This window comes from Calliopsis andreniformis, chromosome 6, assembly GCF_051401765.1.
Source record: "Calliopsis andreniformis isolate RMS-2024a chromosome 6, iyCalAndr_principal, whole genome shotgun sequence".
In the NCBI taxonomy this organism is placed as follows: domain Eukaryota; kingdom Metazoa; phylum Arthropoda; class Insecta; order Hymenoptera; family Andrenidae; genus Calliopsis; species Calliopsis andreniformis.
The window spans coordinates 18094114-18110923 of NC_135067.1; the positions used below are offsets into that span (position 1 = coordinate 18094114).

A 16810-nucleotide genomic window follows, 5' to 3' on the forward strand; every position below is an offset into this window, starting at 1 on the left:
GGAACATTTAATCAAAGAACTGATTTCATATTATCGCCAAATAACGAAATAATATCTATATAAATTCGTGAATGTTTAAATTTGTTAATTAAACATATGAAAATATTAATTTACTTGATATAACAGAAATTTTAAACAAGAAATTTCATTAAATTTTAAAATCATTTCAAAACCGAAGATGGAAATAATCATCAAAAAATTCGATTATTCCGAACGACTAAATTATTCGTCGAAATCAAATAAAACCGCTGGAGTCCAAGATCAAAATATCCACGAATGAAAGAATTACAATAACGTTTCCGCTTAAGTAAATGATTCAACCAACGTAATTTGAAATGTGCCCAGGTGTGATCCTACCGATCAGAATGCAAAATCTGGTGAATAGTATTATCACGCACGTGAATAAGTAATAACGATACGTCACACGGAAATATTTTATAGCGTACGGGATTATATACGTGTAGAGATGAAATAGGATTGCATAGCAAACTTGATTTCACCGTGGTGTTTTTCAGATTTAAACTCATCCGTTGCCGACAGCAGTAGGTATAGACACAAAGATTTTGATCGCCACTTGGAACAACTATGCGCTCGAAAGTTTACGGGCAAAGTTTCCTACGGTCGTTCTATTTTCTACGCCTGTCACTCTACAAAATAAACCTGTATGTATCGGTTGAACGCGAACCTCGGTGCATGCCCTTTTTTCCTCCTCCAGTTATCGTCCTATAAACGGGCTCGTTTAAAGTTTCCAGAAGGCAAAGTTTCCGCGAAAACGGCATCGAATGGAAGTAATGTCTCTCTCCAGCGAGAGCACGAAGTCGACCGCTCGATAGTTACCGAACGACGTCCTGATGTCCGTTTTCGTTGACCCTTGGAGACCGATGGATTCTATTTGCCCTCCATCGAAGAAGCAGATTTCCCAAATAGAAACATTGGTCTCTGTGGTACGCACAGACTGCGCCCGTGGTGTAGGCGCATTAATAATGTAAGTGTGCAGATGGTGTGCAGTGAGTGCGCGGTGGCGCTGACTAGGATCAATGTTCCGTTCGCGATCTATATAGTATATAGTACAGTGTATGTAACGACAACCGGCTGTGCGAGAAACAACACGGTTACACAGGTTATTTCCACAGAATATATTTGCAAATATTCTGATCAAACGTAAAACGGAATATGGGTTCGAAAACAAACAGAGATGCCTAGCCGATCGATTCTGGGCATCGTATCTGTAGTCGAATTTTTGTTTCGCCTAGGCTGGTGACAAATGTAGCGATAAATAATGGAAGAGGACAAACGATCGTTCCTGCGTTATTAGTGGGATGCGTCTGTGCCGTGTGTGTATGCACGAGACAGACCGCGATGCGAATAGCCGGGACGAAAAAATCAGGAAACTCGATCGAGAGGCAAACCGAGCAAACGAAAGGGGGCTAGAGTCGTCGAGCGGATCGGGATACGGTTACGGATCGGGTTTTATGCTCGCAAGTGTGTAATAATAACGTATTTTATAAATTTATTCACATGATTTAAATAAATCAAGTATACAGTTAAGTTTACGACGCATGCGCGACGCGTGTCGCGTTGACGGTGCACAGCGGTACGCATGCATTTCCTGTCTTTGTCTTCGTTTTCTCACTCTTAATTACCATCCTTTCGTACGCGATGAATAATATCTTACACGAGGCGAGACGTTTTCCGATATACATATTTACATATCGTACAATATTCGTCGGACATATAAAATTACAAAAAGTCATCAGTGTGTCTACCTAGTCGAAAATTCAAAGTCGAAGCTAAAACTCTCTCCACTACGCGGCTCGAGAACTATCCCGATCTGACGTATCGTTCTCTCTCCGTATATCAGATATGTACAATGTACATACGTACACATACGCCGATACGCGTATAGCTTGGCAGCCCTATTTACATATTGCGTTTGTATAATAAATATGTACACACGTTTCGAGGGTAAGGGGGGGCTGGATGGGGATAAATCGCCATTAAGACGATCCCGCGCAAAGGAGATGGTGTGTTTATACTTTGCTGCTCGCTGAAAAGTCGTCAAACGAGGCGAGAGAGGGAATAGAAGAGTCCCAGTCGAACTAGATTCTCGCGAGACGCCATTCAGAAATTCGCATCGTGCAGGTTGCGCGCGCGCAATCTGCTCTCGAAGAGAGAGGAAACCGAGGCTCCGATACCACGGAACGCTGCTGGAGGACAAAAGACAACGACAGGAACAAAGAGAGACAGAGAAGGCGGGGAAGAAAAAAAGGCAGGAGAAGAAAGAAGCAGCCAGGAGTGGAAAAGTGGACAATCACGCTTTTACCGATGAAACAAAGGGAGAACGTTCTTTCCCTCCTCGGGAATCGTCGCAAATAAATATTACCAAAAGCAGTCGCGGAGTAGTTGCAAAGTAGTTAATCGCGCGTCCTATCGAACTAATATCCCATGGAGAGAGACTGCGAAAGCACAAAGTTTAATTGAACTCTCTCGAGATACCTAACTAGAGACCTACCGTCCCGTAACCTTTGGTGCTCGATACACGAATTGAACTCGAAAATATATCTTTCATTTATCAACTACCTAAGGTTATCACAGGACGATAAGGGGTTTAAATTAGTGTTGGACGCCATTTGAATAACGAATAACGAGTGAAATTTTAGTTATTCGATCATTACTATTCATTATTCCTCAAGCCTGCGATGGATCGACTTTGTCGTAAGGATTCTTCGGACTAATGTGAAACACTTGCAGTAGCAGTGATAAAATTCACACTTCAGTACGATCATACAGTTATGGACAAAAAACAGTTTAGGACATTAATAAACTGAGGGAACACTCTACTTTTACAATAAACGGAGTAAAGAGATACCTCAGGATAATTAGTGCAATTTTCAGACCCAAGTCCATAATACGGAATTAACAATCATTGGATACTTCGAAATCAGTACCTCTAAAAGAATATACGACCTATCATCACAGCTGTATACACATACTTTAAATGTCAATTTCACCAAATCTATCCATTCCTCGCGAATAACGAACATTCCCAAAAGCAACGAAGAGACTCCAAACAAATATAATTCATTCCTCACGAACAATTTACAACCCCCATTTTTGTATTCGTTATTCCAGATAACTGTCGCCCAACACCAGCCCAAACATCCGTAAGACCAGTACACCATCCCCTTTGCGGGCAGAAAAAGAAAGCGGGAGAAGCTTCTTCCTTCTGAGAACGTATCACAAGCAAAAGAGTGTTCGCGCGGAGCTAGACGAGATAGGCCTGTCCGGAGGACGGTGGCGGCGGCGGGGGCGGCGGTTGCTGCTGTCTCCAAGCGGTCCTCTCGAGCGTCGAATAGTCCGAGTCGATGGACGAGTATATGTGCTCGGACAGCGGCCTCCTGTGATCCTCGCTGCTGCCGCTGCTCACCGTCGTGTTCGCGATGAGATTGTTACCTGGTACAGTGACCACATCCCTGTACGCGTGATTGACGGTCAGCCGTGGCTGCGGCGACGAAGGTGGCGGCTGTTGCTGCGGCATGGACACCGTGCCGCAGGAATAGGCGGGCGGCGCATGTTGCAACATTAATGCGGTCGTCGGCGACGAGTCTTTGAACAACGAGCGCTGCCTCTCGTGCGCTCTTAACGTCGACATGCCCGTCTTCTCGCCACCGACCCCGTCCAGGGTGTACGTGTTGATGTTCCGCTTGTAGACCAACGGGGACGATTTGCTCTCCACGGATATGTCGCCCATGTTGGCAGGCGGTATCGCGTACCTCAGACGCTCCCAGAACCTCTTCTCGCCCCACGTCAGTATTACTGCGGCTGTTCGCAGATACGGTCGTAGCTCAGGGTCCCGCTCCACTTCTGGACACGCGTGGCCCGCCTGCACGACGACCAACTGTGCGGCCCTGCCGCGGAGGGCCTCGTGAAGGGCCGCGCGGAATTCGAACCGCGACCACTCGGTTTGCAAGAAGTTACGCGTCAGGACGATCAACACGCGCCGCGACGCGTCTACCGCCTCGAGAACGACCGGCGCTGGGGTGGAAGCACGGAGCACGCATGGGAGATCGCGATGGTGCAGGCACAGTCGGAGCCCCGTGCTACCGTGCTCGAGCTCGACTGCCAATGTGTGTAAAACGAACTCTTCGTCATTGGGGCTGTAACAGACGTAACAGTCGTAGAGACGGTCGCGGTCGCCGTCGCAACACGCGGTCATCGGCGCGGCTGATGGCATTGTTGCTGGTCCAGTAGCTTTCCCTGGTTTTGCGCGCAAGAATCGTAACCCGTACTTCGAGTAGGCCCAGGCACCGACCGGCTCGCGGAATATGAACACGAGGACTATGATTACTAAGAGGACGAGCACCGCCGACAGAGTGGCGGCCACTAGAGGCAAGTAATCAGAGACCATGATGCTCTCGATCACGCCGCCCTGAGAGAAGTAATCGGAACAGACTGTCTCGTTGACGTTTAATCGTCGGCGGTAAGCTGGCCTCGCGTCGCCACCGTAATAACACCAAACGTCGCTCGCGTCGACCACTTTATGCGCGTTGTCCGAAACCCACGAGGATAGCTCTTGCAAGAACTTGCACCGACAGGACCACGGGTTGCTGCCGAGGGAGAGCTCGACCAGGCGAGCGTTCAGAGTGACCTGCCAGACGGGGAAGGTCACCAATCGATTGCCGCTGAGTCTCAGTATTTCGAGCGAGCGTAGCGGCAGGAACGTCAGGTTACCGATAAACCCGATCAGATTGTTTTGCAGATAGAGCTCGCGGAGATGGGAGAGCCGCTCGAACTCGAACCCCTTCAGCTCGTGTATCCGGTTGTCTTCGAGATGGAGGATCTGCAGATTGTTCAAGCCGTTGAACGTGCGATTCTGTATCGACTCGATGCCGCTGGCGTTTACGTACAGCACTCGCATGTTCTTCCGCCCGATGAACACGTGGTTCTGCAGCTCGCGTAAAATGTTGCCGTCCAGGTAAACCTCGGTCGCGTCCATCGGTATACGTCGCGGTATCTCCTCGACGCCGAGGCCAGAGCAATCCACGGCGTTCGTGTTCCACGTGCGATCGTTGTAGCATTTGCAGCCGGCTGGACAGGTCATCTCGCAATCGCAGGCATCGAAATCACAGCAGTGGCAGAGGGCGAAACAGTGGGCCTCGTAGCGACAAAGAAACTGCTCCGATCGCGCGGTAGACGCTGGGACGATGGCCACCCCACGTGGCCCAGATGTGCGACACATTACGTTGTCTAGATCCATGATACGAGGGTATTCCCTGGTCGATGTCTGGTTGTTGATCGCTGGTAACCAATCCATGGAGCAGTTGCAATTGAAGGGATTGCCACCGATGTAGAACTCTGGCAGGGGCCTGTCCTCAGGTACCTTGGTTAGAAGCAAAGACGTCAGCTCCATCGTTTCGATCATGTTCGCGTACATGTCGACCCTTGTTAGGTTCACTTTGTCCGTGAATGTATTGGGTCGCACCACACTGATATAATTGTTGTTTATGAACAGCAGTTCTACGCTATCGGGCACGGATAAAGGAGATAGTTCTGTGATCCGATTGTGGCTGGCGTCTAGGGTTTTCACTTTCGAGTCGTGGATCTCGTAGTAGTTTCCCAGACTCTCGATAAAATTCCCGTGTATATCCAGCCACTTTAAGTTAGCCGGTAGAAAGGCGTAGTCGAACCACTCTATGTGGTTCTCGGATAGATTCAAAAGTAGCAAGCTAGCGATGCTACTGAAAACACCGTTAATATCGGACAGAAAGTTTCCATCGAGTCGTATGGCCTCCAATCGTTCGTTCCTTTCGAACGCGAGTATCTCGACGTGCTGCACCTTGTTTCTGGCTAGATTCAGAATCTGCAGATTCGGCAGGTCCCACAGCATCCCCCGCGATAGATTTCCAATGTCGTTCCCGATGAGCCGCAGTCCCGTGAGCTGATGGAGATTGCGGAACGAGCCATTGTGAAAATCGCTGATCCGGTTCTCGCCTAGGTCGAGGGTTTTCAGGAAGGCGAGGTCGCGCAGAGCGTCGGGCACGGACGTGAGCTCGTTGCCGCTCAAATCCAGTTCCTTCAAATCGGAGCAGTTGCGAAACGCCAGCGGGTCGATGCTCGAGATAAAGTTGCCGGACAACGTGAGTCGATTCAGTACGAACAGCCCGTTGAAAAGCTGCGCTCCCACGGTGCGGAGCTTGTTATCGGACAGCTCGAGGGTGTGCAGATTGTAGAGAGCTAGAAAGGCGTTGCTATCGATCCGGACGATCGAGTTGTTCCTGAGGTCGAGGATCTGCAGGAAGAAGAGGTCCTTGAACATACGGGCGTCGATGTGCGTGAGCAGGTTGTAGGACAGATCGAGGACGATCAACCGAATCAGACCGAGGAACGTCGTGTCGTCCACTCGATCGCTGCCCAGCCGGTTGCCCGCGAGATTGAGCACCAGCAGCTGCTCCAGCCGAGTGAATATACCCTTGGGCAGGTCGCGGAGCCCGTTGTACGCCAGGTGTATCTCTCGAAGGTCCCTCGTGCTGGCGAACAGCCCTTCGGGCAGGGAATCCAGGGCATTATAGCTGGCGTTAAATGTACGCAACACGGTCAGCCCGGTGAGCGCCTCGCCAGCGATCTCGACAATTGCATTTCGCTGCAGGTGCAGCTCTTGAAGCTGGCGCAAGCCTACCAGCGGGCTGTTCTCTGGCAGACGTTTAATCTCGTTCCGTGAGAGATCCAAAATGCGAACGTCCGCTCTACACGATTCGGCGGACCCGTCGCTCGGGACGTCTGGTCGATTTAGTCCAATATCGTTCAGGTCTCGTATACGGTTCCCGGTTAGGTTCAACGTTTGAAGGTTGTCCAGGCCGCATAGAAGGGATACTGGAAGCGCGTGCAGGTTGCTCTCGACGATCTCCAGGGTATGCAGCTCTCTCAGACCGAGCAACGAGTCCGGGGCAAGCTCGAGGATCCGTGCAGCACCCCAGACAGCGTTGAACGTCTGCACTGTTAGTCTCTTGAGCTCGAGGAGCGGCTGGAAGGCGCCTTCTGGTATACGCAGCACTTTGCACCCGTGCACGTGGAGCTCGTGGAGGCTGGTCAACCGTTGCCAGCTCTGCGCGTTGAAGCTGCTCTCGAAGTGGTGGACGTCGCTGCAGCGTATCCGTAGCTTCAGGGCTCCGTCGAGCGATGGGACGAGGCTGGTGATCGCGGCGGGATCCAACACTCGAAGGGTGCAGTCCGCGGAGCGTGTGTCGTTGCTACCCTCGGCCAACCACTTGCAGGAGGCTCCAGCCGACTCCGAGAGTATCGTCGACGCGAGACAGAGGATGGCCGCGTTTATCAGCGTCATAAAAATATACTTGGCTGTCATCTTGCGTCGCGAACGGGCCTGATCGCGTGCGGCTGCGTTTCTCTCGGGGCTTTGGTGGAACTATCCACTCTTTCGAAATACAGGGAAACTATTTTCTCACCCCCTTTCTCTCACCCCTTCCTCACGTACCACACTCGCACAGCCGATGACACACGCACGCACATACACACGCGAGCGAGTGCGAGCGCGCGCGCGCTCATGCACCTCCTATCACGTAAGTACGGACCGGCCCATTTCTCTTGCCCTTTATTCCTGGTTGGCTGGTGGCAAGCCACCCTGCCCTGCACACCTCCACTGTTTTCTTTCACTCGCGATCGGGAAGACTGACTTTCCCTTTGAACCGACTCTCTCTCGCCCTTATCTCACAACCACCTTTCTCTCTGCCGTCACCCTTCTCGTTCGGGGCTACATACACCCCCGCGCACACGTTTCCCTCGGCTACTGTACACCGTCACCGCGGCAAGTAGCGCGAGAGCACGTTTTTATCGAAGCGACAGAACGAAAACAGTCCGTGCGAGCCCGTGTACGCGAAGCGACCGTGCACCACCGCACACACTCGCCTCGCATCAAGCACTAGCACTGATCCAGCGGACCGCTGACCGCGCATCATCGGCATTCCCGACCGTTCCTTTTCGATTTCCCTCCCCGACGCCAGAGAGCGCCACTTTACTAGAATATGTGGCGACTCCTCTGTGTTACGACCCGTCGACGCTAGAGGGACTTTCAATTCTATATTCTCGAAAGTTATCGTGGTTAATTGTTAATTAGGAGACTGCGGGTCGTTGTACATTAATGGCAATTTTAAACTTTTAAACAGCAGTCAAGAATGTACAATATGGAAAAATATATAAAATATAAAATGGAAAATATGAATTATAGTATGCGAAGAGAGGATCGAATTTTTATTTGGATTCCATTCATAAAAGAATGGAGCTGCATACAAATCTGCAGATTATTAATTAAATATGTTCCCTTTGAAATAATTCATGTTTTCATTTTCTGGTATTATAATTGAACTCCTGTCGGTTATGCTTTTATATTTTTTCATTTCTTTACGTGTGATTTCGAATGATAAATACAGAAAAAAGACATTGCTTTAAAGGTGTAGGGTTCATCGTTAAAAGCCATCTAGTAAACATCTATTATTCTAGTAAACAGATCAAATTCTGAGAGATTGAAATCAAGGAAAATCATTGAAGAACTCTAACAAAAATTAAAGTCAAGGCCTGTTAAGCTTCACTTATTGTTAGTAAATATTTATACTAATTAACTATTAAACGATAACTTTTGGGAATATGCAGTTTAAAATCCTTTTAAGGTTGATAAATTGCAATATAAAAGAGTTGCCATAAATACCCCACGAAAGAGCCGGCACAATTATAAGCGGCACGCCAAAACGCAACCCGAGTCCATATGCCCTTCGCTTGTGCACCGGTTTTGGAGTCCCCTTTGCCCATTGGCGCACCTTTTTCCCTACCGAGATTACCATGATTATGCATACCGACCCATTAACAAGCACCCTAATCGATACAAACTGTTTAACTATGAAACGAAGCCTAATGACGCAAGGTGTTACGCACGTTTTTGGTGGGAAATTTTTGGTATACTGTAGACTAAATTTATAACCGACAAACGTTATTAACTTTGAGTCAGGTTATCTCTCCAATTTAAGAGATTTATTTCCAAATATTTCTATGCATCGTTAACTTCAAATATTTGACTCCTGCTTATGCTATTCGGTTTTTCAAACTTCCGGAGGACTTTACCAATTTCTAAATGATTACAAGAAATGAGTGAAGACTAAATTGTAAATTCGACATTCCTGCTTGTTCTCTCATTTTATCTAGAATTACCCCTTTCATTTTCCCTTGTAGCCGAGCACCCTGTATGTATAGGTTACGTGTAGCCATCTAGGGAGTATCCTGAAAATGTAAAGTTACGCAGTGTCGCTACTGTGCCCCGTGAAGTTACGGTTCGTAGAGGCCGCCGATGCCAGCGACCAGTTCAATTTCAGCAGAAGCTTACGTTGCACGTAGTTGTGGGTCGTTTCTAACGAGAAACCTGTTCGTCAACATTTTACTTTTTTGAGAAAGTATATTTCGCTGTTGAAACTCTAATTGCAAAGATGAGACTAGTGTATCTAACCTGCATTCTATTGGCTTCTACAATATGCAGCTTTGCGAGCGGCGGTGGTAAGTGGTTAATGTTTCGTTCTGTATTCGCTTTCTTAAAGTTTATTGCCGTTTTTCTGTCTCTAACGGTGTTGATGTATGCGAAGCTGTTTGAGAGACTCCCTGGAATAATGTAGGAAATATTTAGCGCGTGTGAAAAACGGCGTCGTGGCCTGAGGTAATGGGAGAAAGGGATACGAAAGAACTGTATTGCAGATTTTTAATTTACGCAGTAGACACGTTCACCACGCTTCAGACTCGTTAGAGGCTTATTTGCCATGTTTCCCGGCGTCTCGGGAAACACATATGTGTCTGGAATTATTGAACATTTCAGCTTGCTTTCGCCATTTAGGCTTTCGAGTTAACCGTAACGACCTTCCACGTATACTTTCGTATAGAGTTTAACTATTATTGATTTTATGTGCGTTTCTTGTACATTTGCATACGGGGAACGACATTTCATAATGTGCACGGAAATATAAATATTGGCCCTGCTTGCATAATGTTAATGTGGAACGTTTTTCTCGTGTTCCTTTAGGGAAGAAGTAATAAATTAAGAGTAGTTACTGAGTAAAAGCTGTAGAGAATTAAATCAATTCAAAATGATTGAAATTTAATTTTTTTATGAATTAGCTATACTGATGCTTTGATATTACATTGCATTGTAAAAATGATGTATTGAGAATTATGTAGCCTTCTCATAATTTTGTATATCTTTTGTAATGAAAGATGTTTCATAGGTCCTATTAATAATAAATAAAATATTAATTCTTTATACAGCTATTCCAACTGGAGATAATAATACTGCCAGTCAGCAGGCAAAGGATACAACTACTGCTGTTCCTCCCATAAATTCACCAACTTCTGTTGATACAGTTATTAGCTCTTCTGTTGCACCAAATGTTACAAATTCTACCACTCATATTACTCCTAACACCACCAACAACACTTCTGATGTTACCACCTCTAACCCAGCAAAACCTACTGAACCTCCAACAAAACCTACCGTAGCCCCAACAAACCAAACCACAACTCCAGTACCAACAACAACAACAACAACAAAAACAACAACATCAACAACTCAAAAACCTACAACTAGTAGCCCAATTAAACCTACCACCCCAACTAATGCACCTTCTACCACATCTGCATCTGCCACAACTGCAGTTCCAGTTTCAACAAAAGTAGCCCCTGGACCAGATGACAGTCGACACTTTGATGGCCTCAGTTTCGTAGGTAGGCATCCAGCATTGATAACTTTATCAATGTTTAGCAACACGACACTGGACAGACATATACGTCTATTAGATACTTGAGATTGATCTCTCCTATAGACCTATCCCATTCTTATCTAAACCACATATTTACATAAGATGTTACATGCACTTTTACTTTTTTCTAGGTGGCATCTTTTTAGCTGTATGTTTGATGGCAATCGGTGTATTCACATGGAAATTTTTTAGAACAATGAACGAACGACACTACCGTACGCTATGATACCGCGGCTATCGTAACCGCGAGAATTCTGTTTTTCGACAAGCATATACAGTTAATTGAACTGAAAACTATGAATCTTACCGTAACAATATTGCGTATTTTTATAACGCACTTAAGTGTCGCGTGGTTTAAGTGCTCTTAGTAATGTGATGTGCAAGACGCGAGTTCGGTTTCTTTGTATCAGATTACAAAGACGAGTCAAAATACATTATTCTAATATTGTATCTTTACGTGTTCGCACGCGCATTGTAACGGTGAACGTGATTCGTTGAGAGAGAAAGAGAAATGTAAAAGAAGGAGAAAGTAAAAGAAGTTACCATGCGCATGCGGGACTCGCGCAAGAAAGTTAACGACCAATCAAACACATTCCATTAAAAAGATCAATTCTGCGACATAGTAATCTACGTACTATTTTTCAGCTCAAATAAGTATCATTTCGTGAAAGACAATTTTTATTTTTCCTTATTCCATTCTACTTGTACGTAAGGAACAATGGTAAAATTATTATAAGAGGAGTAACATACACAGATATAAAGGTTCCTATGTGTATATTCATAATAAAAGCAAATGTTTAAAAGAATAAAGGATTTCATAAATTTAAACGTTTAATGTAAAAGTGCTGATGTATGCGGCATAATCATCGATAACGCTCTGGTATAATCCACAGTACTTTGGTCGCTTGTTTCGGAATCATGATCATCGCGGAGATGATATTTGGTTACTAATTTCGCAGGATAGCGGTATCTAGCACTGTACCAGGGAACTATGCGTTCATACGTGTAAAGCACAGATGCGCCAGAAGACGAGTTTATCGTGTAACATCGTTGCTGCGAAATTTTCATACGATTTAACAGACAGATGAGAGTTTTTAATCTTGATCTTTGTACCTGTTAAAGGAAGTAGCTATGTATAGACGAACACAAATTAATGTCTCTCATAGCGGTTGTAATCGAATAACATATATTGTTTGTTTCTACTATTTGTTTCACTCGTTTAATAATAAGTTGAAAAAAAAAATAAATGAAATTTTCATTACTAATTTCCTTTAAAATAGAAATGTTCTGTTATAATTTCTAAGAGATAAATTACCAACGCAATTATCGATGCACCGCATCCGATAACATTGGCCCCCAATACGCCCTTGGTAGTTTTCAACAGATTCATGATACGTTCACAATCGTCCGATAAAGAGTTCAAGTATTTCCGCGCGGAATGATAGTTTTCCCATAGTAACTCTCCTGTAATGCGCATCTAATATTAACGCGGAAAAATGTACAATAAACAAGTGGCGTTCGTTGTATTCAGGGAAACTCGTGATATCTGAAGAGATACCTTTGAAGACGTCTAAAACCGAGAGATGCAAGCTATTATATATATATAAAGAAAAAAAAGGACAGCCTAAATAATATATGGTGTTTACGTTCATGTAATATTTTAACAAGCTATGTAAAATACTTGCTTATATCAATTATACAGATATTAATACTAAACAAAATACAGAAAAAGAAATAACAGATCAAAGTTGTACGAATATTTCTGCACTGTTCAGTGTCCTACCCAACTTTTCCCACTCTTCCATTTTAATCAGATTCAGCATTTTCGACAGCATGTTATCCTCATTTACGATATTCTCGGCCATGCTAATCGTACGTTCGGAGAATAGAAGTTTCAACATCGTTGTACCGGTCGGGTTCGTGCGCCATCGGGCCATCGTGTTCATAACGGTCATGACTTCTTTGTAACGCGTTACGTCACGCGGAAATTCCGTCGGCTTCTCGCCATTAACGTTCGCGTATTCGATGAGGATCATCTCGACTTTCATTGGATCCCAGTCACATTGGTCGATGCTTAGGTACGGAACGTCGAAGCCGATTATAGTGTCTTTCTTCCCAACAACGGACGCCAGAGTATCGACCAGATGGACGCCGCGAAATCCCGCTGCTAGTTTCTCTGCCAAGTGACACGCCAGCGTTTTCTCTAGAACGTTCCCCATGTACAAGTTCGTAATCGCCTCGAGGAACGTGTACAATGCAACGACCAGGGCGGAGCTGCTCCCGAGACCGCGTTTCACAGGCACGGTGGAGATGATTACGATTTCGAATCCAGGAAGGGACGCTGTTGACAATATTGATCGCGCGTTCATTTCACCTAGAGCGACTTACAATGGTGGACAAAAGGAAACGAAAGGACAGCTTGATTTTAGGAAAAGAAATCACACACGCGGTTTTTTTACGTTTTACGGAGTGGTGAGGTGTCCTAGCCAATATAAAATGGAACATTTGGTATAAAAGTTAGTAACATTTCTACCTACACAGGTCAATTTTAAACTCTCTTTTGTCCGCCATTATAGAAAGGAAGCCAGACGACTTGACACGTTCAAAGTCCACCGAAAGGGTACTGATGCACTTTGCATTCAAGAAGTCGGTACAAATTCCATAGAATGAATGGAAGTATGAAATAAAAGAGAGTAAAGAAATTGTACATATTTTGTAATCAGAAATTCAGCAAGAATTCCAGCTAGAGTTGCCGTTCAAACTGGTCTAGCCCGCATGTGGGTCATAAAACTGTGAACGTGTTAAATAGTCCTATGTCACGGCGAAAACAACACGTTTGCTATATCGTTTTCCTCAACACGCTATGTATTGAGTTTTAACGCACGATTTTAGTCGCATTGCTAACCGGTTATCAAAGATCGTGCGTAAAAGAAGAGGAATTAACACAATATTTGTGCAACAATCGTATAAGATATTTTGCATACGGATGTTTTCTTGGTGATGTTGCCACCTTTTTGGCACGAAACTGTCATATTTTTAGCGTGACTGATAGTCTAATGGTCTTATTAGTTGGTGTTAGCGTATATTGTTGGTAAGGTAATGTATTTTAAGAATATTTACGAAGCTAAAATTGAGGAATATTTATATGTATGTAAGTGTAGCGAAGGTGAATACTGATGAATGACGATTTTGAAGACAAGTGAAACGCAATAGACAAGATGGGCCTGGCGCTTTTCCAGAAATGTGACAAAAACCTGGTTAAATTATCGTGACATTAGACGCGTAGTGGAACGTAACATTCACTCTGTAACCTTGGTAAAAATCGAGCTATTCCTACAACCATTGCCTACGTAAAAAATAGTAATATATGTATAACTGTAGATTCGAGATATCGTATGCTGCCTATAGACAGTTCCTGAAATGAGAACAAGAATAGAATATTCCTTCGGTATAAGCTTATTTTACTTGTTATACGCTGTCACTCCCATGTTTCGTAATACCTAATTAGGGTATCAGTACGTGAGTTGACTTAACAATAAAAATTGTTTCTTGTGTCCCCTCTCCTTGAAAGATTTGACAATTTGGACTGAAACTTTTCAAATTTTCAAATATTTAATTTTGAATAAATTCAAAATTTTAAACACACTATTTTACATATATTTGATTTTTAAATATTTAAATATTTTGAAAAATTCGAAAATCCCTAAATTTTCAAATCCTCGAAGAAGTTGAGGCAAACGAAGCAACTTTGACTATTAGTACCGGATGAACTTACACTTGTAAAACTCTCGCAAGTTACCTGAATTACACAAATTACAGAACGAATACCTCGCTTGGCCTTGAAAGTTTGCATCGTCGCTTTTAAGTATCGTACCCACGTCGTCTTCTCCGTGGAAACATCGAGGTTTTCCTGGTTCAGATAAAACCTGACCGTTTTCTCTCCGTCAATTTCCTCGGACAGTGTTTTAACGTGACACCATTTGCTTCCGTGAATACGCTTGCCAACTATCAACGTGACAAGTTGAACGGCCTGTTTTATTTCAAGAGAAGATAAACGAAGACGAATGTGCACGTGGTTACGTGGCTTTAGTGCCTTTTCGTATGCCACAACTGTAGAAAATGCTGGCTCAGCGATCATGGAGCCCGGGAAGAGGATTCGCGAAATATATTCAGAAATTTACACGTACCATAGACAATGATTTACTTTCGATGCCATCCGTGCTTTTGCCTGCCAGGGCCAGAGATCCAGGCGCGAAAACGGCACAGGTAGGGTACGAATCGTAAAAATGAATAAATTCCTCCTCGGCTAAGATCTGCAGTTCTTCCACGCTGAGAGCTTTTGAAACTTTGTCCGAAAAATCGTCGTCAAGGTGATGCTTCACCATTTTGTAATGATCTCTGAGGAATTGCTGTCGACCAGATTTCAATGAATTTCGAAGAGGTTCGAATGGAAAGATGATAACGGAGAGAAACTCTCAAAGTTCAATGCTCACTGTTTAGCGAATCTTTTCTAATTTATGCAAACACTCGTAAAGCTAAATACGGCATTATTCCATTCTGAGGACATATGGTCAGTAATTTGAAAGATATGCATAAGTCATGAAAGCTATTCCGTAAACTTTAACTTCTTGTAAGATTTGAACAATTTTAATTAAAAAATTTGTAATTTAAAATTTGAAATTTAAAATTTGAAATTCAAAATTTGAAATTTGAAATTCGAAATTCGAAATTTGAAATTATGAAAATTCAAAATTTGTAAATGTTTCTAAAAAGTGAGATGCTTTGAACTAGTGTACTTAATTGTTGCCATTTCGTAAATTATACGCCCTTAAAAATGAATATAGCATATTCTATGTGACGAGTACTTCAAACTGGTAGAAACTGATTAAAAAAAATAGCGCTACACTTGGAGAGTTCTCGTAAGTCGTTTTACCCCTTTTAATTCTTCCATACGGATTTTCACGACAATTTGCTCCGAAACAATGCGATACGCGATTTCTCACGTGGTAACGCGCAGCTGAAGTAGAACACAGTGGAAACGGAAGTTTTATTGTGACTTTTCTATCACGAACAATGGGATCTCTTACTTTATTATCCGATAAATTGCCCAGCGTGGATGCGCCACACACTGCACGGATATTACGGGATTTATTGTTCATCCTGGAAAAGGTCTAAATGTTCAAATGAACGTATTTTTAATTTGATATTTCCAACGGTTATTTGTTGGCATACGGAGGAAAAAAAAAAGAAGAACCAAAAGCCAGATACGGACTTCTATTTTTCTTCGTTCGTGCGCTTTGCGCGCCATCAAGTTTTAATCAAACGTTTTAATGGAGGGAAGCAAAGCCTTCTCGAGATTTATCCTCTGTGAACCGTGTCGGTAAAAATTGAGCTGGCCGTTTCAGCGGTCAGACTTTTATGTGTAGTATGAACACGTCAGCACGTTGCGCTCGGGATGTTTTCGCGTTCGCAAGATACAAATATGCAACAGTAAGATAAGGACAGGGAAACGAATCATGAGGCAATAATCAGCACATATTTGAAAACAGTGCATGTCTCGCGAAGGTTAAATTTCATATTGCATATTGCACGCTATACCGTGTGGAGTAATTTCATTCTTGTTCTTGTTATTCCCCTCTGTTTGTAATAAATAAATTATTGCAAAGTCAAAGCACGCTGTGTTTCGTGCCTATGTTTTGTAAGCTGCAAATCAGAGTTTGAAATTCGTAATATCATATGGACTGTGAATGTGATGGAAGTTGCGTTTTGTTGTAGGTATTCTCTTTATGAAAAATACTTTAGAACCTACATAATGTTTTAATATGCGTGTCACTGAAAATATGGAATATTATTTTCTCGTTGACAGAGGAAAATTGGTTCAGCGAATGATAAATTCTTTATCGCAGTGTATTCATCACACGAGTATGGTAGGTGTAATTATTAAAACACAGTCAGTACTAAAACAGTTGTATCAATATTATTAACATCCAGTACTTCTCAACCTATAA

The 16810-nt window shown here is 43.8% G+C and overlaps 3 protein-coding genes across 3 annotated transcripts; 1 reads left to right on the plus strand and 2 right to left on the minus strand.

Annotated features, from left to right (window-relative positions):
* Positions 1-3265: 3265 nt before the first annotated feature.
* On the minus strand, positions 3266-7472 carry Toll-7 (Toll-like receptor 7). The gene has a single exon (XM_076380699.1). The coding sequence runs from the start codon at positions 7358-7360 to the stop codon at positions 3266-3268; it is 4095 nt and encodes a 1364-aa protein (XP_076236814.1). The 5' UTR covers positions 7361-7472.
* A 1865-nt stretch (positions 7473-9337) lies between these two features.
* Positions 9338-12549, plus strand: LOC143180527 (uncharacterized). The gene is made up of 3 exons (XM_076380316.1): positions 9338-9552; positions 10312-10767; positions 10934-12549. The coding sequence occupies exons 1-3, from the start codon at positions 9486-9488 to the stop codon at positions 11026-11028; spliced, it is 618 nt and encodes a 205-aa protein (XP_076236431.1). The 5' UTR covers positions 9338-9485; the 3' UTR covers positions 11029-12549.
* On the minus strand, positions 12346-14940 carry LOC143180147 (uncharacterized). Its single transcript, XM_076379678.1, is given in 10 exon segments — positions 12346-12545; positions 12548-13143; positions 13340-13513; positions 13574-13613; positions 13683-13827; positions 13923-14056; positions 14114-14217; positions 14268-14277; positions 14322-14365; positions 14550-14940. Coding segments are annotated over 10 exon segments (1788 nt in total). The 3' UTR covers positions 12346-12395.
* Positions 14941-16810: the final 1870 nt, after the last annotated feature.